Consider the following 21097-nt stretch of genomic DNA (forward strand, 5'->3'; position numbering starts at 1 on the left):
CCAAAACAACAGGCCTGTTTGGTGGGGCTGCCACATCATTAAAATAAGCAAAATTATAAAATACCAAAAAGTAATACATATCTAAATATTATAATATTCACTGATATATGGAATATTTTTCTGTTTTTATTGATATTGTATTTGTTATTTTTTTTTATATTTAATCGCTACAGCGAAATTGGTTGGTCGCAGAGATGAGTCCGCATTGACCAGATACTTCAGTTTTGTGTTGAATATTATACAAAAGTTACTGAAAATTTGGAACTCAAAAAAAGAGTTGTTTGCCGAACGAACACTAGAAATAGAATGTTGTATTTGTTATAAGCCTTTCATCTTAATTATATGCAAAAACAGCATGTCCGGGCAAGCAAGTTTCAAATTTCTAGCTCTCATAACGATGCTCCCGTCAGCTGTTCGTTGTTATCAGGCGGGTATATAAAGAAGCAACCGGTTGATTCCACCGCAATTTATTCAGTTCAGCGGGCACCACACACCACACAACACACAAAAAATGACCAAGACAAGAGTTTACGTTATCGGCGTGGGCATGACCAAGGTACGGCCGCTGAAGTTTGACCTTTGTGCTGTCTTTTGTTTTATCATTATTTTGGTGCATTTCCTCCTAGTTCGAGAAGCCCGGCCGTCGTGCTGATGTCTGCTATCCGGACTTTGCCAAGGAGGCCATCACCAAGGCTCTGCAGGATGCCAACATCAAGTACGAGGAGGTGCAGCAGGCGGTGGCTGGTTACGTCTATGGCGACTCCACCTGCGGCCAGCGTGCTGTCTACGAGGTGGGAATGACCGGCATTCCCGTCTACAATGTGAACAACAACTGCTCCACAGGATCCAGCGCCCTGTACCTGGCCAAGCAGATCATCGAGTCTGGCACCTCCGACTGTGTGCTGGCCCTGGGCTTCGAGAAGATGGAGCGTGGCTCCCTGGCGTCAAAGGTGGGACACTCGTTATACTTGTAATTCTTCTTATGATATTCTCAATCATCTACAAACAGTACTTTGACCGTGCCAATCCCATGGAGCGTCACATCACCGAGATGAGCGAACTTACCGAAATCGGGCCTGGTCCCATGGCTGCCCAGATCTTTGGCAATGCTGGCAAGGAGCACATGAAGAAGTATGGCACGAAGCCCGAGCACTTTGGCAAGATCGCCTGGAAGAACCACAAGCACTCCGTCAACAATCCGTAAGTTCAGTCGAAAGTTCAGTTCGCCATCCGCTTATCTTATCTATCGCTGAGAACCTCCAACCATCATCATCATCGCCATCAGTCCACTCCATTGCCTGCATTCAGTCGGGAGACCGATCCGATCCCTACTCGCGTTTGTTTTATCTGTCGGACTTTGTTGGTTCCAGCTACTCGCAGTTCCGCGATGAATACACTCTGGAGCAGATTATGAAGTCGCCGCAGGTGGTCGAGGGAGTGCTGACCAAGCTGCAGTGCTGCCCCACCTCCGATGGTTCTGGTGCTGCCATCCTGGCCTCCGAGCAGTTCGTGCGTCGCCATGGCCTGGAGAAGCAGGCTGTGGAGATTGTTGGCATGGAAATGGCCAGTGATCCAGCATCCACTTTCGCAGACAAGAGTCTGATGAAGATCGCAGGCTACGATATGACTGCTCTGGCCACTCAGCGTCTGTTTGCCAAGAGCGGCTTCAAGCCACAGGATGTGCAGGTTGTGGAGCTCCACGATTGCTTCTCCGCCAACGAGCTGGTGACCTACGAGGCTCTTGGCCTGTGCGGCGAGGGCAAGGCTGGCGAGTTCATCGATCGCGGAGACAACACTTATGGCGGCAAGTTCGTGGTGAACCCCAGCGGTGGCCTCATCTCCAAGGGTCATCCTCTGGGCGCCACTGGCCTGGCCCAGTGCGCTGAGCTCTGCTGGCAGCTGCGCGGCCTGGCCGAGAAGCGACAGGTGACCGGTGCCAAGCTGGCGCTGCAGCACAATCTGGGTCTGGGTGGCGCTGTGGTCGTCGCGCTGTATCGCCTAGGCTTCCCGGGAGCAGCCAATGCCAAGTTGTAAATTGCATTTAGGATCCCATTTTGTACATAAAATATTAACTATTAAACGTGAACTATTCATCTTTTATAATCGTAACGCTACAATCAATTGATAATCTATAATCTACTCGCAGATAAGATTTCACTTGCGTTTCAGCTTGGTTACCGCCTGACGCTTTCCACCTGGACAAATCCGACGCAATCCTAGGCAGGCAATGAACAGCAGAAGTAGGACAGAGATCACCAGCAAGTAGACATCCAGCGAGTAGTAGACGAAGCGGGACAGATGAACAGCACTGGGTTGGACGAGCGGAGCGCCTTTGGTCTCGGCCACATGCTCCACCCACCAGATGGCCGTTTCCAGCGGCTGCTGCACGCGATTGTTGTACGCAGAGGCCACGGCCAGTGCGTTGACCTTGAAGGAGGGATCCAAGGCTCTTGTAATCGTCTCGTAGATTGTCTGCTCGCTGAGCTTGTGGAAGTCCAGACGCAGTGCCATGCCCCGCTCCACCAGAGATTCGATGTTCAACGACTGATCGCCATACATGGGCATGCCCACCATGGGTACGCCGCTGGACACCGCCTCCGAGGTGCCCATGAGGCCGCCGTGCGACAGGAACAACTTGACATTGGGATGGGCGAAGAGATCGCGCTGTGGCAGCCACTTCATGATGTGCAGATTGTCGGGCTTGTTGGGCAGCGTCTCGTTCTCCCACTTCCAGATGACCTGCTGCTCCAGGCGGGCAATGGCACGGACCATGGCATTCCGCTTCGGTTCGGACAACGAGCTGGCGCGCAGCTGAGAGCCCCAACTGATGAGGATGACGCCCTTGGTGGCCTTATCGAGCAGCTGCTGGAGCTCCGCGGGCAGGGGCTTGGCCGGCTGCAGGTGCACTCCGCCCACTTCAATGATGTTCGGCGGCAGGGGCTTGGGTCCACTCAGCGAAAAGTGTTGATTGAGTAGCATCAGCGAGGTGTTCCGCACCATCTCCCGGGTGGATGGCAACCCAGGGCCGAATTTCTGGCGCACCAAGGCATCGGCAGCGGAGTAGCTGAACATTTTGTAGAGCAGATTAATCGAGTGGACTGTGATCCAGTTGCCCAATCGACCGGCAAACGACATCTGCTGTGACTTGCCCATGAAGAGCGCCGATATATACGAGGGGATCAATGGAGCACCCATCCGCTCATAGTGCCAGGGCATCAGGGCACAGCTGCTCATGCCAATCACTGGCGCCTGCAGCACATGCGCCACACTCATCAGGCAATCCGTGTTGAAGTGTTCCATCAGGATGACATCATAGTAGCCGGGCGGATGCTTAAGAATCTTGGCCAATGCCTGACTATGGAGGGTAATGTTGCAGGCATCCTTGCCTGCGGCATAGAGCATATAAAACTCTGCATAGTGGAAGAGAAATGGCAAAGGCCGCTCGAATTCCTAAAGAAAGAAAAACCTTTATTAGACTTTGATTTATTACATATTTAGCACTTAGGACTTACCGTCATTGGTATCATATCCGACAGATTGGAAGATGGCAGCTTATAGTCCGTATAGCCAGTGGGCGGTGCCTTATCCGGAAAGGGACTCACCACATCCACACTGTGGCCCACCTCGGCCAGTCCGCGCATAATCGGATGAAAGAACTTGAAGTGGCTGATTGCCGGATGGGCAAACATGCCCAAGATCTTCAAAGAACTGACCGTACCCGTTAGGGAAATCACCAGCAGCAGCGATAGCCACTTGTAGCTCTCGTTGGCAATCATTTTTGGCTGCGGATACGAAAGATTTTTATGATTTTCATCATAATTAGGTATAAAATTTGATTTTGTAAAGTCTTTGTGTGTACAGATGAACATCTATAATTAACAATTAAATATTGCTACTCATCTATTTACATCTGTAATTAGCAAACAAAAATATACACACCGGCTTTTGTTTTTAGCGCTCTCACAGAGAGCGATCCGTCGCTGGCAAAAGTAGAACATGAACTGAGGCATCCGAGAGTGTTGTCATAAAAGGGAACGCTAGAAAAGAGAAATTTCTCTACCTGACTCTCTCTTTCGGTAGTTTATGGCTGATAGAGACAGGCCATGTCCAAAAAGTATATGTCATAATCGTGGCATGGGCGTAGGGATTCTCTTTCGGAGGGGGTAACATATCTGAAATAATATTTAATCTAGATGAATGCTTCCTTGGATTAACGATTAAAGATCTCATTAAAGATTAAAAATAAGCTGAACACTGCTAATCCACTCTGGAAGAGAGTATTCTAAGAGTCTCAGCTGTATAAGTTCCAATCTTTTTGGTGCTCAAAAATTTTATAAATAATGCAGCCCAAAAGTATATTACAACAGCGAATGGCAAATATCCAAAAAAATATTCCAATTTTATTAAACATTTAATTTGTTTGTAGGTCGATCTACGATTACGTTACAACTACAATTGAAATCCCTTGATCAGGAAGCGTCTACAATTCTCTTACACAAGAACATATAAAATATCACATACACAACAGACGATGGTGGACAATTCCTCCCACTAGTCCCTCTTTGGCTTGGCGGCAGCTTTGGAGCCGCAGCAGCGTCGGATAAGGGACACCCAACTGCCGATGATGGTGGCCAGAATAAGAACTACAAACACATAGCAGTCGAGGGAATAGTAGACGAAGCGGGACATGTGCACAGCGCTGGGTTGGATCAGGGGATCACCGTGGGTGTGGGCTATATGTTCCACCCACCAGATGGCCGTCTGCAGGGCCTGCTTCGGGCGATGATTGTACGAGTGAGAGACGATCTTGGCAGCATCGTAGTATCTAAGAGGGGTATAAGAGTTATTAATGGTACTCCAGAGACAGAAATCTACTCACTTCTTGTCCAATGCCTTTTTCAGGGCACGCATCACGGTGTTCTCCCCGATGTCCTCGTAGTTCAGGACCGTGGCCATTCCACGCTGAACCAAAGCGGCGGAGTTGACAAACTGATCGCCGTACATGGGTGTGGCCACCACGGGCACACCGCAGTAGGCTGCCTCCGAGGTGCCCATGAGACCGCCGTGGGACATGAAGACCTTGACATTGGGATGGCACAGAATGTCGCGTTGAGGCAGCCACTTCATGATGTGCATATTGGCGGGTTTATTCGGCAGCGTCTCGTTCTCCCACTTCCAGATGATCTGCTGCTTGAGGCGTGCAGCGGCGCGTACGATGCCATCCCGCTTGGCACTGGACAGGGAGTTGGCGCGTATCATGGAGCCCCAGCTGATGAGGATCACCCCATGCTCGGCGTTGTCGAGGATCCGCTGCAGATCCGCGGGCAATGGCTTTGCCTGTTGTATGTGTATGCCGCCCAATTCGATCACATTGGGTGGCAGGGGCTTGGGTCCACTCAGGGAGTAGTGCTGATTCACGAAGAACAAGGAGGTATTCTTGGCCAGTTCACCCACGGAGGGCAGCGTGTGGCCGAACTTGTACTGCACCATCTTATCGGCGGCGGGTACGGAGAGTAATCTGAAAGGAGAAGTTGTCAATGCCTTTCTCGGTTAAATATATTCACTCTCCACCTACTTGTACATCCAGTTGAGTGCATGGAAACTGAACCAATTAGCCAGTCGTCCTGCAAAGTTCATGTCCTGAGACTGGGCCATGAACAGATTGGGTATGTGGGAGGGTATTATGGGTGCACCCATGCGCTCGTAGTGCCAGGGCATCATGACGCAGCTGCTCAACGCAATCACTGGCGCCTGCAGCTGGTGGGCCACTCCCATCATGCAGTCCGTGTTGAACTGCTCCATGATGATCACATCGAAGTAGCCCTGCCTGCGCTTCAGGATCTGCTGCAGTGCGTCCGAGCGGAGAGTGAAGTTGCAGGCCTGCCTGCCCCAATCGTACAGCAGAAAGAACTCTTGGAAGTGACTGTAGAAGGTGCGTTTCTCAAACATCTAAACAAGAAAACCAAACCAAAAATTATCAATGATATCGTAACTTCCGTCCTCTCCAACCCACCTTTAGATCCACGCTGTTTGTGAGCTTCTCAATGCCTGTCAGAGGGTAATCCTTGTAGCGCGCAACAGGATTTTTGTCCGGAAAATGGGACACCACACTGACATCATGTCCCGCCTCGGCCAGGGCACGCATGATGGGATGAAAGAAGTGGAAGTGACTGACGCCGGGATGGGGAAACAGACCCAAAACCTTCAACGGTGCACCGGCATTGACCTCGAGCCCCGTATGGGCCAGGGTCAGGCTTAGCAGCGCTAAGGTAAGCAGCGACGACCACATGTCTCTATGAATAATTACACAAAAATAAAAGGAGAACGTAAAAGTTATAAATATCGACGCAGAAAAAAAACACTTGTTGCCTTTTGGGGGATTGGCTGGGCGGGGGAGCTGCCGTTCTGTATTTTCGTCTGACCTTGCACTAAGTGCATGAGACGAATACGAATGCGAACAATTGTTGTAAAGAAAATTATGTAAAGAATACACGGGGAAAGCACAAAAAGAAAACACAACATAAGCCCATTGCATCACAGTCTCGGTGGGACGTTCATTAAAATTGTGTTCCGCTATGTACACGTTTTATTTATAGCTACTTTTTCTCCAAAAATCAATCACACTTTTACTGGAACTGTATCACTAGATACACACACACACACACATTCACCAAAGGAGAGTGGCATGCCGCATGGCCAGTCAGCTCCTTCTTTCTTCTGAGAGATCAATGCACTTACTTGTTTGGCTGTCGGCGAGCGACTGACAGAACGGGAAGCAATGCAGTACAGTTCAGTCGATAGGGGAGGAGGGATGGGGAAGCCAAAACGAAAGCTCGGTCAATGCACGAAAAGCAAAACGAAAAGTGCGCTCTGTCAGCGATCCGATCCAAACCGAACCGAATATTGTGCGTCGTCGTCGTCGCTGTCTTTTGCGGAAGCTTTGCTGCGCTCTGTATCTCTCTCATCACAGCAAATACTACACGATCGAGAGCTACACAATTGGACAACAGGAGAACGTGCAGGAGAGCTTGAATGAGAGAGAGGGAGAACGGGAGCACCTTGAGCACGAGACTAGCGACAGTAGAAAGCAAATTAAACGCTACATCATTGAAGATCGTCTGACGATTGTGTTTATCAGTCATTGCTTGCTCACATGTTCGCCGCCAGGCGCTGCTCTCAATGATTACAGCTTAAATGTTTACACTGGGGATTGTTTGTCACATTTTTGTGTTCGCTATGTGGAAGAGAGAGAGACAGAGAGAGAGCGCTTAGTACCTGAAGGACAGATACAAAGTAGAAGTTTTGTGACTATAACTGTAGTCCACGTAGTAGTTGAATGCTCTCTTTATTGATTTACGTACATGTGTATGTGTGGATGTGCAAACGGGTATATGGCATTCTCAGTTCTTGAAAATCTGCAGAGATAAGAGACCTTTTTGTGTTCTATTAGTGATCAATGTACAAATTGTCGTAATCTGAAATATAATTTCTGGAAAATTTTGGTTCTGCTGAAAACAAATTCTACAAAATTCACCTTTTATAAGAGATAATATTCATATCTAGAGCATTTCATTATCATTGCAGCGACTCACATTGTTTCATTCAAATATTTGGAAATGAGCTCAATGACATTTACCCCATTGTCTTGGTCTTCTATTTATGCAAAAGCTTGACAACTGAAATCTATTTATTCTCAAATGTAAATTGCGGTACATTGAACCTGTTAAATATTCAATGTGGAAGCTTTTTTCTTTTGTTTTGTTTTGCTTCCTGTGTGTTTCTAAGGTACTCCAAAAGATCACATAACGGTTACACTCGTAGTACCTAAAAATGTTATAGATTAAGAATGATTGATTGATTACTTTACGCTTGAAAAGTGAAAGTGTTAAATAAATTGGCTGTGAGACATTCAAAATTGTAAGGTTTGGCGTAGTGAAAAATTTTGTAACTTGACATTGAAAACAAAATTGTTGAAGAGCATTCAAAATTCGTTCAAGACTTTTGCCAATTCCAGCCACAGATGTTCATGGAAAACTTATTAGTTTGAAAGATAACTTAGCTGGAATTATAATTCCAATTACAATGATAATAATCAATTAATACTCAATAAAGGTCGATTAGATTCCACTTAAACTGAGACTGAAACAAAACCTATTCCAAACACACATGTACATAGACATAAATTTTTTTCTTCATGTACTTTATTGCACCTTTACTTTCTTGTTCTTCGTAGCTTTCATCAAGCCGAAAGTTCGCCGCAAAAGTTGAACCAACTGCCAGATGGCGATTAAAGGCAATCCAATGATTGCCAAACAGCACAGATAAACATCAATGGAGTTGTAGACGAACCAATTCATATGCCGGGCTCTGTTTTCAAGCATTGGGGCACCGCGTGTATCGATGACATGTTCGATCCACCAAGTGGCCAGCTCCAGCGGCGACTGCGGGCGTTCCCGGAAGGCCTTTGCCGAGCGTCGAACCTTGTCGGCGAATCTGTAAATATTTATGGTGGAGTTGGAGATTTCCGCAGAAGAATGGAAATGCGAGACTTACCCTTTCTCGAGTATCTTTTGAAGTCCGCTGGTTATGTGTTGCTCATCGAAGTCGCCAAAGGGAACAATGACACCGAAGCCACGCTGTGCCAGGGCGCCGGCATTGAGGAACTGATCGCCAAAGAAGGGCGTCACCAGCATGGGAACGCCGCAGTGCACAGCCTCCGTGGTGCCCAAGAGACCGGCGTGCGAGATGAATGCCTTGACCCGGGGATGGCACAGCAGATCCCGTTGCGGCAGCCAGTCGAAGGTGAACAGATTGCTGGGCTTGTCCTGTGCCAGCGGTTTGTCACTCTTCCAGCGTATCAGAAATGTGTAGTCCTTCATGTGGGCAATGCTCTTGAACAGCGCTCGACGCTTCTCAATCGGCAGCGTGGTGGGATCGACCATGGAACCCCAACTGATGTAAATGACACCACTCAGGGAATCCTGTATTAATTTTTCTAGATGCTGAAAGAGGGGCATGACAGGTGAGAAATCTTTGTTGGGGTTTATCGGACTCACCTCTGGCAGTGGTTTCTGTGGCCCAATTTGCAGTCCGCCCACTTCCACAACATTCGGCGCATACGGACTGGTGCCAGTCAGGGCGTAGTGCTGGTTAATCAGCATCAGGCTGGTGTTCTTCACAATCTCATTGACGGACGGCAGTCCGAAGCCGAATCTCTGGCTTATCAACGCATCGGTCGCCGGTTGGGTAATCCATCTGTGGTCCAGCGGGAAAGTGGCGATAACTGGGAGATAGGTTTGTGGGTCAGTCGCTACTCACTCGTACAACGTGTTGACTGTGTGGAAATGTATGAAGTTATTCAGGCGATCGATCAGCCCCATCTCGTCCGAGTAGGTCAGAAAGTTCATGGGCATAATCGGGTTGATGTGGGGCGTACCCATGCGCTGGTAGTGCCACGGCATGATGGCACAGGTGCTGAGAGCCACCACAGGGGCGTTCAGCAGATGCGCCACTGCCGTCATGCAGTCATTCGCGAAGTGCTCCAGGATGATCAGATCATAGCGCAGCGGGGAACTGAGCAAATCGGCAATCAGGGGCGAGTTCAGGGCCGACTGGCAGAAGCGCATGCCCCAGCTGTGCAGCATAAAGTAGGTGGGAATTTTGTAGGGCAAACCCAGCAGCTTCCTCTCGGTTGTTTTAAATTTCTGGAAGTTGAAACATGAAGCCTTAAGCCATGTAGCCTCCTCTGTACTCCCTACCTACCATTAGATCAATGACGTCCGTCAGCAAGGGCGATCCTTTGAACACATAATCCGTGTAGTTGGCCAGCGGCTGTTCCAGCGGAAAGTAACTGTACATGCTGATGTTATGGCCACGACCAGCCAGCTCCCTGAATATGGGTCGAAAGAACTCAAAGTGACTCTTGCCCGGATGTGCAAACAGGCCCAGTATTTCAGCGGCTTCGCTGGGTGCAGGCAGCAGCACCACAACCACCACCACCGCCAGAAATGCCATTGTGGTCCGGCGCCACCTGAAGCCCCACAAAAGATCAAAGTTAACTGAGTGGAAACAAAGGCTTGAGATACATTTTGTATCTGCAGCAGCAAACGTTGCTTGACTGCACTTTGCAGCTTAAATGCTTTTGTCTAAATATATATGCTAAGATCGTGACCGGAATTTAGCTGTCAAGTGTTTTTGGCCAGACCTTTTGACCAGTTCTCGGATTGGCTCGACACAGGCGTTCACCAGGCAAAATGCTGGGGCCATTAAGAGGTGTCCACCCGAAACATTAATTACAAGGTTCAAAATTGTTTTGATAGAACTTGTCTGCAAGTCTTGATGCCAATCTGTCACGTAAGCTAATGGTTTATTAATGGTTCTCTAATAATAATAGAGTTCTAGTTTCTCATATGGCATAAAATAGAGTCTTAGAGAAATGCTTCAGTGTCAACAGATCCTCTATGATCCACACAATATTCGACCTATATTTATATCTTTTCTTCTCTTATGAGGTGCCACACGCGCTAGTTTATTCGGCTATTTCCAACTAATTTTTATGGATTTTTTGATTAGTTTTGCAGAGGCTATTTCCTGATTGAAAACTTGCTGCAGCAATTACACACTTCACGCTGACTGATTGAATTGTGACTTAGATTAATGTTCCTGCTGATTTAACGACATTTCAGCCTTGAACACTTGTTACTGACTTTGCCGAGTTCCTTTTGCTATCCATGGAGATAGAAGTTCAACTTGTCAAAGCCACGATCCGCGATCAACTGAAAGCAAAAAACGCTGCAACTGCAACTGCAACGGCTAAAGTCATGGCTCAGACGCGAATCACACTCAGATGCTGCCCTGTTGCAGTTTCGCATTGCCAACGGCACAAAACAGTGTCTTTTATAAGTACATACACACATACATATGTATGTGCTTATATGCACACAACCCGAAACATCGTATTGTACTTACTCTTAAGCAGTGCAATGCCAGTCATGAGCAATTTGCGGTCAGCTATTAGATTGCCCAATCAGGTACTTGGATGCGACCCAAGAGAGGGTTAAAGGCTGCTGAATATGCAAATTAGATAAACGAAAATATAAGTACGATGATAGAGTGGGTCTGCTGTAATAGGAAGCTAGAACAATGGAAAATATTCATTAGATGTTTATACAGAATTTAATGTTGATCAATAATGAATGATTGTTAATGAATTGGCATTTGTATAGATTCCAGTTTTTATTAACATTAACAATCTTAACCTAACCCAACATACAATTACCCTTTACTAGCGGGTACTAACCTGATGGGAATGATCTTTTTAAATGAAGTTTCATTTATTAACTTCGGCATGCTTTGGTCTTTGCATCTTCTTTACAGCACTTTATTTTGGCCGGAACTGTAGATAATGTAAGAATATTAAATTTGATCAAGGATCATATCAACATTCTAATTGTCGAAGAATTCTACATTTATAATTTACATTTACCAGTCGATCATGTTATTGTACATGTTTTATTGTGTTTATTCTTCATAACATACTTTTAGATGCCTCGTGAAACACTGGGGTCACAAATATTGGGACAGCATGCAGAATGCAGTTACAGCGAGCGAAAAATCGCAAAAGGAGTGGGGTTGAAACACAACCAGAATATTTTAAAAGCTTAATGTTGGAGCGATGGAGAGAGTACAGTTATATTTCAGAAGCCAGCAGAACTGCAGTAGCTGAAAACATGCAAAAAGTGTCGAACTAAATATAAAGTGCGCATATGCGCCGCAAGCAGGTAGCTGGCGTAAACGCGACCCTTCTCGAAGCTCAGAGAGAAGCTCTTACTTGTTGTTGTAGACATCACGCAGGTACCAGGCGCAAAGAATCCCCTTCGCGAAGCTCAGAGAAAGAGAGTGTCCATCAGGCGCCTCTCTTTCCATTCTTGTTGTTATTGTAGAAATTTCACAGGTTGCTTGCGTAAACGGGACTCTTGGCGAAGATCAAAGAGAGTCAAACAGGCGACTCTCTCTGCATGTTTGTTGTTATTGTAAATAATTCGCAGACAAGTAGCGTGAATGAGGTGCTTCTCTCAGAAAGCGACAGATGCGTAAGAACTAGAGATGGGAAATCAGAAAACAGTTGTCGTAATTTGTTGTAAATTCGAACATAAATATATAGCAATAAATATATAATACATTCTAATTCTAGTGTTCGTTCGGCAAACAACTCTTTTTTGAGTTCAAAATTTTCAGTAACTTTTTATAATATTCAACACAAAACTGAAGTATCTGGTCAATGCGGACTCATCTCTGCGACCAACCAATTTCGCTGTAGCGATTAAATATCAAAAAAAAAAAATATATAATATATGTACATACATATATGTATGTTAACATGTATGTACATATACATATGTATAATAAATAAAACATATAAAGCTCCAAAAACATGTGCACGGATTTTAGAAGAATTGTTTGTTTGATATTCCCGTACAGCAATCAACCTGGTATTTCTTATGCCATCTCCATATCCATATCCAAATCTTCCATATCCAAATCTCATCTCCATACATTTCCCAACAGCAATCAGGCAGTTGCTCCTGCCTTTGACAGATCCCATAAAGTACCCCTAATGGACAGAGCTCTCTGCTGACTGCCGACTGTCGTCAGCGATTCGACATGCCTTGGGACTCTCCATCGCTCCACCGTCACTCCGTTTGAGTACTTTGAAATTTGCTAATTAAAATTCACTTCTGACAATAACCGTAATTTCTGAGATACTAATTTCAAAATGTTGCACCATATAAAATATCTTCCAAATGGCTTCCGTTTAGATGGCAAGAAGTCGTTAAATTTTAGGGAAAATAATAAGCAAAAATTTTCACGTCTCGCCTAATTAGCGCAGCAGTCACAACAGAGAAAACGAGAAACGGAGAAGCGGAAAGAACTTTTCCGACTTTTCCGACTGGACGCTGGGCTGGGCTCATGTCAACAGCTGTCGTTGGTGGCAACAGCCAGGAGGGGGGATGGCTGACGAGGGGGTTGAACGTTCATGTCCGCTTGCGAGGAGCGTGTATTTTAATATTTGCGTCACGTCATTAAAAGTGTGACTTAATTGTGAACAATTCACAAGTGAAAAGTGAAAAGTGAAAATTTACGACAGATTATCAAATCAAGTGTGAAGAAAGAATGGCAAAAGGTTCTAGCAGACTTGGGAGACGTTTTCCCAGGCAGCATCAACAGATGTGTGTGTGGGTTGCCCTTTCCTTTTTGAAGGTGTTGCAGCCCCAATGTGGAATCTATAAGCATCGACGGAGCTGGAGACCGATATTTTAGATACGCTTCAGAGCTGTGTGAAATTCTGTTGAAATTTTGAAGATTTCTGTGTTAAAGTTATTGAAAATGCTTCCTCCCCCTTCCATGTAAACCCTTGCCCAACATTCACATAACCCCTTGCCTAAGTGTACACCCACCTTTTGCTTTTTCTTTTATAAACATTTTCCGGTATCAATTTATTTTAACGTCTTGACATTTAAGCTCTCTCGCTGGCCCTGGCCCCGCACCTTCTTTGCACTCCTTTGGCCATTTATTTCGATGGCAATAAAATGGAATTTAAAATGATAGCAAATCTTATTGAAAATTCACAGATAAGCTGGCAAAAAGGGTTGCCCAACTGCGGCGCGTGTCCGTTTTCAATTTGGGGGCGGGGCCATTGGCATTTTCCAGGCATTTACATTTAATAGATAAGCACAAAGGGGGGGAGGGAGCAAGAGAGCGCATGCGAATGCGTGAAATTTATAACAAATCAATAAAATGACAATAGGTGCAAACACTTTATCGACACGACACGGACGGACACGGTGCCCCCTCAGTCGGTCCAAGGCGGTGTGAGGGCGGGGCTGACGTCGTTCCATTGATACTCGTACGGTCTGGGAATTGCCCTTCTCCCCTGCCAAAATGAAAGTTTTCGATAAACAATTTTTCGCACGGAAGTGCAATTTGAAGTGAATGCCTCGTAGCCGATATGCGCCCTGTTCCCTTTTTGCGTTCTCTGGCAAATGCGGAAATTATACAAAGAAAGTTTCTAATACATTTGTTATGCCAGTCAATCGCTCTCTGTCGCTGGTCTGCTGGGCATAGAAAGGGTTTTCGGGATGGGCTTCCTTTGGGTGAAACTTTGGCGTCAGATAGTTGAAAGTCTGATGAAAGTGCAAAGAAAAGTTGCGGGCTTTGGTGGGGAATAAAGGGGAGGCTTATATTAAATAAACACAATTATTTAGCTCTTCTTTCTGTTGTAAAAATAAGTTCTTAAATTATTTTATTAAATATTTTAGCCTACCAATAAAGTAAGACATTAAATGCGTATCAAATTCTCCCCCCAACACTTTCCCGCACAAATTAAAGGCGTGAACAGTGCGTGTTTGTCTCTCGGAAACTCTTGGCAACTCTCACTTTTCCCCCCCTGTCATAAGCCACACATTTTCTTATATTTTGTTCCGCCTGCTATCAGTCTTGAGAGCTTAGCACTTACTGCTCCTGCTTACAGGTGTCTTTAATTGACAGGGCAAACTATTTATTGCCGCGTCACGTGATCTATAAGACATCGCTTCGATTCTCCGTTACACCCCCAAGCAGAGCACACCCCATCCATGCCCACTCCCTTCCTTCTGGCTGTGATTTAAGCCGACTTCGACTAAGACATTTTGGAGCAGAGCAAGGAGTGCGCCAGTTGCCAGGTGTCGCGCGCTTCGTCTTTCGTGTATTGTGAATATATCGATTAAAAAAGTTGGAGCACACACAGCACACAGCACACCCCTCTCCCCGTACCCCTGGCCATGGGTTGCCTTTAGCTATTTCCGTGACAGTAATCAATTTATTTTTGGCAGTGCGCCGATTGCGTTTCCGCTTCAACAACATGGAACATGGAACGTGGAACGTCTGCTCCTGTTGCAACTTTGCTGCCTGTCTCCCGCTCTCTCTCTCTCTCTCTCTCTCTTACTCTCTCCTTTCTTGGCTTCGCTCTTGTCTGCTTTGGAAACGTTTCATTTCGTTTTGGCTTTTGGCACAGCGATTTCCGCCCAAAATGTCGATAAATCATCAAAACGAAATAGTCCAAAAAGCAGTGGCAGAGGCAAGGGTAAGTGCGGGGAGAGAGTTTCCAAAGGTAGATCCTTTTGGCCTTTCAGCCTGTTGGCGTGATAGATAAGTTGACGGGACAATTGAAGGGTTATCGCTGTGGAGCTCCTCTCGCCGCTTGTGTCTCTTAATCAATCTTCTCTGGGCTTCTGCTTTTCGGCTCTGCTGGCAATTAATTAATTTGCAAGAAAATAAAAGCTGACGGCACGTGACCAGGACATGCCATCCAAAGGATAATGCTCTGCGAGCACTTTATGTCCCTTAAAAGTTGCAGTTCTTGGGCCACTTTTGTGCGCGGCTGGAAGTCGATTTCCCTTTTGGGGTCAAGTGCTGGAATTGATGTTTCGTTTATGATTTATCGTCACTTACTGCCGCGTCATGGTCCCCCTTCCGCCACTCGACCCCTAATGGTCGACATATTGCACAATGCAAAAACAAAAACTAAATTAGACATTGGAGAGGGAGTCGGGTTTCCGTTTCGGAGTTGTCCTCGTCGTCATGCTGTCATAATCATCACAAGACATCGCATCCATCCATCCATCGTTCGCCCGTTTTGCAACGCCCACATGTGGCACCACCACCACCCCGGGAACCCCTCACCCCTGGCAACCCCTCGCCGAGCCTGGCATTTACTGATGTAATAACCATGTTTTCAGCTTGTAATGCGGCAAACGGGGAACGGGGCAGGGCAAACACTTTGCGGGGGTGAAAGTCAAGTTCCCAAGTTTTTGGCTGAGCGCCTGGCTGTGGGTCGAGGGTGGTCCGAGGGTTGCCCTTTGTGTTGCGGCGCTACTTTTCAATTGTTTTTGATGTTAAATGTGTGATAATTTAATGACTGTCGACGCCTGGCTACAGACGACGACCCACAGCAAGGATATCTCCCCGCAGTGTCGTCCTATGGCTCAATCCACTCTTCAAATGCTCAGCGTTTAATTTACTGGAATAATAAAAATGTTTCTTCTCTTTGGGGGTACACAAATCTCTGTGGCTGGCGATGATTTGTGCATTTTCGATGTAACAGATTGTCTTGTAATGCTTCCATCCCGACAATTCGCCATTTCCCTTATCCGCTTCTCCGGGGGGGTTGGCTGTTGGCTGCTGGCTGCTTCGGTTTCTGTTTCGTGTCTTTCCGGTCTGTGGGAATTTTCAAGCTGCCTGACAACAGTTAAGTTTAGTCATCGCAGCACAAACTATTTCCCTGATCCAACTAGTTGGTGGAGTGATCAGCAGCTGATCATCTTCTTTGTCTACCCTTTACATTGTTGCCTGTGGAAACCAGTTCAGATTAGGTTCGAGCTGAGTCTTCCATTTGCATACCCGCTCAGCGTTTAGCATAAATTGTTGGGTAAAGCACTCAGGTGTTTGCGCAATTTTCTTTCTCTCGGAACGTTGGAGGTGGAAAGAGCACTTGGCAGAATTGTTCATCAAGGGAAGGCCTCGGTTTAAAGGTGTTTCAGTTGGGGTGGAGATGACATACCTTCTGGGAAGTTCTAGAAAATTATGATTAATACATTAAATCTGCTAGAGACTTGCTCTCTTTTCACTCTCGATGGTTAAGGCAGAAATTCTAGCAATTTAGAGATTGAAAAGACACAAAGATTTGGGTTTTTTTCTAGAAGGAAGAAAGAATTTGCTTTAAATTATGGAATGACATTTTGTGTTAATTGGCTCACTAAATATTCTGCCTAACATTAAACACATTCAGATTGGATGCATCAGGCATTATATGTACTTATTTTCTGCATTTCCATGGAACCAATTTATTCTTGACTGTCCCAAAACTATTTCAACTTCATGTTTCGCTGACCTCTTCTGCTGTGCAAACTTTCACTATTCCTACAGCTACAATATAAACAGTTTTCCTTACAGAACATTAAATTCTTATAGTGCCAAAACGCGCCAGGTACAAAGTCTACAAAGCCTACAAACAGAATAAACCAAAGAGAGAGAGAAAAACATAAATGAAGATTTATGCAAATGGCAGCCGTGCGAAATGTTAAAGCTTTTGATTTGCAGCTAATGTGAAAATATGGCGCATGTATGGAAAAAAACCGAATATCAAATGTGCGAAATACACACACACACACACATTGACATTGTGACAAAGTGTGGCAGACAGCCGCAAACAATGAAAAATGAGAGCGACGACGACGAAGGCTTAGGCGGCGCGGCTGCAAATTAAATGTTGCAAAAATGGGAAATCTGCAGCAGGACACGTGGCAATTAATTGCAATATTTGTGCACACAATTTGTATAAATTTATTGCATTATTTATAACAAATGATTAAGGGGAACCCAACCAACCGACCAACAGCGAACTTGGTTGCTGCTGTTGGGGCTGGGGTTTAGTCTCTCTCCGCATCCGTCAGCAAAAGTGCAGGGCGTTGAACTGCTCCCGATTATTGTTGACCAAATTGTTGTACTTGAAGGCTGCCGCCGAAGTCTGGTGGACAGTCAACCTGCTGCTGCTGCTGTTGTTGTTGTTGTGCCGCAGGAAGCTGTCCGCCGGACTGCTGGAAATGGCATACTTTCCGCCCAGAGTGTCCACATTGCGCATGGGACTCAGGTGCTTGGCTGGGATGGCCTTGCTCGGGGTGCGCGTCTGATGAACCATCTTGTGGAGTGAAGATTTCTTTTCAAAGATTCAAAACTGGAGCTGGATGGAGCCGGGCTTGTGTGGGGGATTCAGGGCACACTGGATAGCCGCGTGAGCACCGAGAATTCCAGACAATTGCCGCAGTTGCTAGTGCGAGAGCCGCCCTTCTTAGAAGACAGATGTTTAGAGAGACTAAAAGATGGGAAAAATAAAAGAATTTCGCATTAGTTTGGGGTTGATCTTAGCGGAATTCCCTTCCAACTCTCACCTAATATTATCAAGTAGCTTCGCTTTGGAGTCCGGTGTCTTCATTGACACATTTGTTGCTCTACGTTTGGGTGAATTTTGTACAAGATCTTGCAAAAGATTTAACTGCGAAAGCTCCACGAATTGGTGTGTTGGACTTGTGAGCTGTGTGCTCCGCTTTTATACCCTCCCGAAAATCGCCTCGCGGTCATGCGGCTGGCGCGTGCTGCGGAAACTAGTTTCCATTCGCCGCGATCTCTGATGCAAAAGTCTCTGGCCCAAAAATTTCTTGTTTACTCGCGCGGAGATTTGCGTCAATGAAACGGGCTTTGGCTCTCCACTTGCCACGCGGTCAGCCGCCAGCCGCACACTCATTGATGGCCCAAAAGCATAAACAAATGCAAAGAGCCGGGACAAACAATAACAAATAAGAGAGGGGACACCCCTAGAGCGATGTACTTTCCCCCCAAAAAGGATCAACTTTCAGGGAATCTCTGGCTGTTCCGCTGAAACATTTTCCACATTTGAGACCCAACTGCCCCGCGGTCTTGGCCTTATATAAACTCCGAGCAGGGATCTTTTGCACATCTTTCTACTGCCCCAAAACCTGTCTGCTTTTGTTGCTTTCTTTCTGTCTGTCTGGGCCACATTTTAATTTAATTATTTATCAGCCATGTGTCTGGCGCATTTGCATTCGCACTTTGCAGTCAACGGAATTTTATTTTATTTTTCGGCAGACATATAATTATTTTGATTTTTTGCTATATACTCGCCAGATGCCAGTCGGGTGCAGGCGCTTGACATTTAAAGCTGCGACTTAGACGGTCAAAGTACACAGAGAAGATAGCGGGAATGTACAATTGTTGTTGCCTGTCTGGAATCCAAGCTGGTTGGACTTGTTTTAGGGGTTTAAACGGGGGTTTAGAAAGGGAGAATTACGTTTTTTGTGTGGGGTGAAAGTGCTGGCAAGAAAGTTCAGGCAAGTTCAGGGAACTTTTAATGAAGGATTAAGAAAACTTCTAGAGCTTAGAGATGTTAAATTAAAGGATCCTTAAGATATAATCCAACCTATCATATTTATAAAGCGATTTTGCTACCCAAGCAACCAAATGCCTTCCATCTTTCCATGCCTCATTGTCTTTCCCCCAGTCCCTTGCCCATTGCCAGTCCTTTCCTTATTCCTGCAGCTCCCAGCACACCTCAGATCTGTTGTCTATATAGAACATAGGGTAAACAACAACACATTAAAATGCGATATATAAAAACTGGCCAACAGGCCACCACCACCAGTTGGAGCTGTTTTCTTGCTCTCAAATTGGCTGATGCAATGCAGGGGAGACTTTCCATCAGCCACCAGACCTGGCTCATGCATAATGAACGATGGATTATATTAAATTATATCATTGTACAGATATATGCAGATATATGTACAGCTATGCGTCATAGGGTGAAAGATCTGTGCCGTTAAGGACAGAACCTTCAGAGGCGAACTGCCCTTAGGAGCAACTGCTGACGTGTGGGGTATAAGAAAAGGTAGCCGGCCGGTCTCAATGGTACAGATACAGATAGCAATGACGATCATTGGGGTGTGGAGGAGAGCGTACGGAGGGGCAGCTACTACGTGAGAGGCAGCAGGTTGTCGGCGCTTATTTTTGGGGCATCACCAGATGAGGTGTCTTTTGGTACCCATTGAGAACTAGAGCTCTGATGGGAGGTGCCGCTGCTCGAGACACTGCTTGAGGTCAAAAACTATCAGCACAAACAGCCAAGTTTCATTTAGTTTAAGAGGTAACCTCGCTGTCGTTTCCCCTCCCTCTGAACCACAGGTGTCTTGTTTGCGAATGTTTCGCCGATAAAACCAGTCTGGCTGATAACTCTCATTTGCATTGTCGTCGTCGAGCGTCGGCACGAACGGGTTCGGGCTCTGCCCAGACTGAGGTCACCCGATAGCTGGGTGCTTTTATTGGGGGAGGGAGAGCTGCCGGGCTGCAGCTGCTACTCAGAACTGTGTGTGACGCAGTAGTTCCTTCAGTTCCAGTGCACTCGATCGATCGATCTCGAGCTCGAGCTCGATCTCGGAGCGTATTTAAAGCAGTTGTCCGGCGTGCTGCTGGCTCAGTAGAAAGTTCAGCAGCCAGACGAGCGGTGCAAGTGTGGAACGATAGCAGAGGGCAACATTTCTTTCATTTTCTACACCAATGTGCAAGTTGCAAAAGTTTTGTGTCAATGCCAAAAATTACTAGAACGGATTCCAAACACAAATTGTTCAAACAATCAAGGTACAAATATTGCAAGCAAAAGTTACACTTTGGGGATCAGCTTTAATTCCCTTTTCTCGTTCACAGCCTAGGCAAAAGTCTATCGTCCCGCAAAGGATCTCGAACGGGCAATTCGGCCAACAACAAGGAACTCAAAGTGCTCACCCTGCTGCAGTCTGTGCCGTGAATTAGCAAACCAACACCCAAACACTCAGCTTCTACGCATTTGAAAGCGCAAATTTGGCAGCAAAAAACACTCACAAAATGGTCTATACAGAGCGTACGGATAAGTGCACCACCAGCACCAAGGATAATCACAGCAGCAAGGACCGTTCGCGGTCCAACTCCCAGTCACAGGGCAGCAGCAGCAAGCCCAGCCACAGCTCGGGCGCGTGGAGCAGCCAGGCCTCGAGCTCGGACAAATGGAAGTACAACAACATGGTGCGAGAGGATCGGGAGCAGTTCAACGGAATGCATTTCTCCTAAACGGGGAGAAGGCATCACACTTAGTTGTAGTACTCGCTTAATGGACTTAAGTATTGCCATGTGATACGTGAAAAAAGAAACCGAAAATCGAAATTCCAATTGGATAAGACAAAATTAAAACAAGAAGAAAAGTTGCGCAACAAAAAGGGCAGAAAAGTTTATTCACCACGGGGAGAATCCTTTGCCACAAACCTACCCACCAATAACCCACTCCAAACCACATTTGACCTTGCTCGTACTTGACTTATGCCATCGCATATATTAGTGTCTATGACATTTGCATGAATTGCGGCTATTAGCGTGATTGAGACAGAGCCATCCACCCTCTGCAAGGACTCTAAGGGAGTGCACTTAATACGCATTAGCTACGCTTATTTGACAGCCTCAATAT

General features: G+C 46.1%; 8 protein-coding genes across 9 annotated transcripts; 3 read left to right on the plus strand and 5 right to left on the minus strand.

The window, feature by feature from the left end:
* Positions 1 to 496: 496 nt before the first annotated feature.
* On the plus strand, positions 497 to 2077 carry LOC117902259 (non-specific lipid-transfer protein). Its single transcript, XM_034813517.1, has 4 exons — positions 497 to 556; positions 627 to 950; positions 1010 to 1200; positions 1371 to 2077. Exons 1-4 carry the CDS (start codon positions 512 to 514, stop codon positions 2032 to 2034), a joined length of 1224 nt encoding a protein of 407 aa, XP_034669408.1. The 5' UTR covers positions 497 to 511; the 3' UTR covers positions 2035 to 2077.
* LOC117902257 (UDP-glucuronosyltransferase 2B17) lies at positions 2076 to 4033 on the minus strand. The gene is made up of 3 exons (XM_034813515.1): positions 3940 to 4033; positions 3513 to 3782; positions 2076 to 3450 (listed from the first exon to the last, which is right to left on the minus strand). Exons 2-3 carry the CDS (start codon positions 3774 to 3776, stop codon positions 2155 to 2157), a joined length of 1560 nt encoding a protein of 519 aa, XP_034669406.1. The 5' UTR covers positions 3777 to 3782; positions 3940 to 4033; the 3' UTR covers positions 2076 to 2154.
* A 359-nt stretch (positions 4034 to 4392) lies between these two features.
* Positions 4393 to 6757, minus strand: LOC117902254 (2-hydroxyacylsphingosine 1-beta-galactosyltransferase). Of its 2 annotated transcripts, none has more exons than XM_034813512.1 (5): positions 6739 to 6757; positions 6014 to 6293; positions 5576 to 5949; positions 4880 to 5518; positions 4393 to 4825 (listed from the first exon to the last, which is right to left on the minus strand). In XM_034813512.1, the coding sequence occupies exons 2-5, from the start codon at positions 6287 to 6289 to the stop codon at positions 4552 to 4554; spliced, it is 1563 nt and encodes a 520-aa protein (XP_034669403.1). In that variant the 5' UTR covers positions 6290 to 6293; positions 6739 to 6757; the 3' UTR covers positions 4393 to 4551. The 2 variants fall into 2 exon arrangements, with proteins under 2 accessions (XP_034669403.1, XP_034669404.1); XM_034813513.1 differs by lacking the exon at positions 6739 to 6757 and adding an exon at positions 6584 to 6591.
* A 1407-nt stretch (positions 6758 to 8164) lies between these two features.
* LOC117902255 (UDP-glucuronosyltransferase 1-3) lies at positions 8165 to 10863 on the minus strand. Its single transcript, XM_034813514.1, has 6 exons — positions 10707 to 10863; positions 9763 to 10030; positions 9319 to 9704; positions 9057 to 9255; positions 8554 to 9002; positions 8165 to 8493 (listed from the first exon to the last, which is right to left on the minus strand). Exons 1-6 carry the CDS (start codon positions 10730 to 10732, stop codon positions 8202 to 8204), a joined length of 1620 nt encoding a protein of 539 aa, XP_034669405.1. The 5' UTR covers positions 10733 to 10863; the 3' UTR covers positions 8165 to 8201.
* Positions 10864 to 17355: 6492 nt separating this feature from the next.
* On the minus strand, positions 17356 to 17761 carry LOC117902260. Its single transcript, XM_034813519.1, has one exon. It carries the CDS (start codon positions 17732 to 17734, stop codon positions 17486 to 17488), a length of 249 nt encoding a protein of 82 aa, XP_034669410.1. The 5' UTR covers positions 17735 to 17761; the 3' UTR covers positions 17356 to 17485.
* Positions 17762 to 17771: 10 nt separating this feature from the next.
* Positions 17772 to 18168, minus strand: LOC117902263. The gene is made up of 2 exons (XM_034813522.1): positions 17985 to 18168; positions 17772 to 17908 (listed from the first exon to the last, which is right to left on the minus strand). The coding sequence occupies exons 1-2, from the start codon at positions 18026 to 18028 to the stop codon at positions 17806 to 17808; spliced, it is 147 nt and encodes a 48-aa protein (XP_034669413.1). The 5' UTR covers positions 18029 to 18168; the 3' UTR covers positions 17772 to 17805.
* Positions 18169 to 20087: 1919 nt separating this feature from the next.
* On the plus strand, positions 20088 to 20437 carry LOC117902262. The gene is made up of 2 exons (XM_034813521.1): positions 20088 to 20241; positions 20308 to 20437. Exons 1-2 carry the CDS (start codon positions 20189 to 20191, stop codon positions 20405 to 20407), a joined length of 153 nt encoding a protein of 50 aa, XP_034669412.1. The 5' UTR covers positions 20088 to 20188; the 3' UTR covers positions 20408 to 20437.
* Positions 20438 to 20453: 16 nt separating this feature from the next.
* On the plus strand, positions 20454 to 20826 carry LOC117902261. The gene has a single exon (XM_034813520.1). The coding sequence runs from the start codon at positions 20485 to 20487 to the stop codon at positions 20704 to 20706; it is 222 nt and encodes a 73-aa protein (XP_034669411.1). The 5' UTR covers positions 20454 to 20484; the 3' UTR covers positions 20707 to 20826.
* The last annotated feature ends 271 nt before the right edge of the window (positions 20827 to 21097 follow it).

Source organism: Drosophila subobscura, chromosome U (genome assembly GCF_008121235.1).
Source record: "Drosophila subobscura isolate 14011-0131.10 chromosome U, UCBerk_Dsub_1.0, whole genome shotgun sequence".
NCBI classification, from domain to species: domain Eukaryota; kingdom Metazoa; phylum Arthropoda; class Insecta; order Diptera; family Drosophilidae; genus Drosophila; species Drosophila subobscura.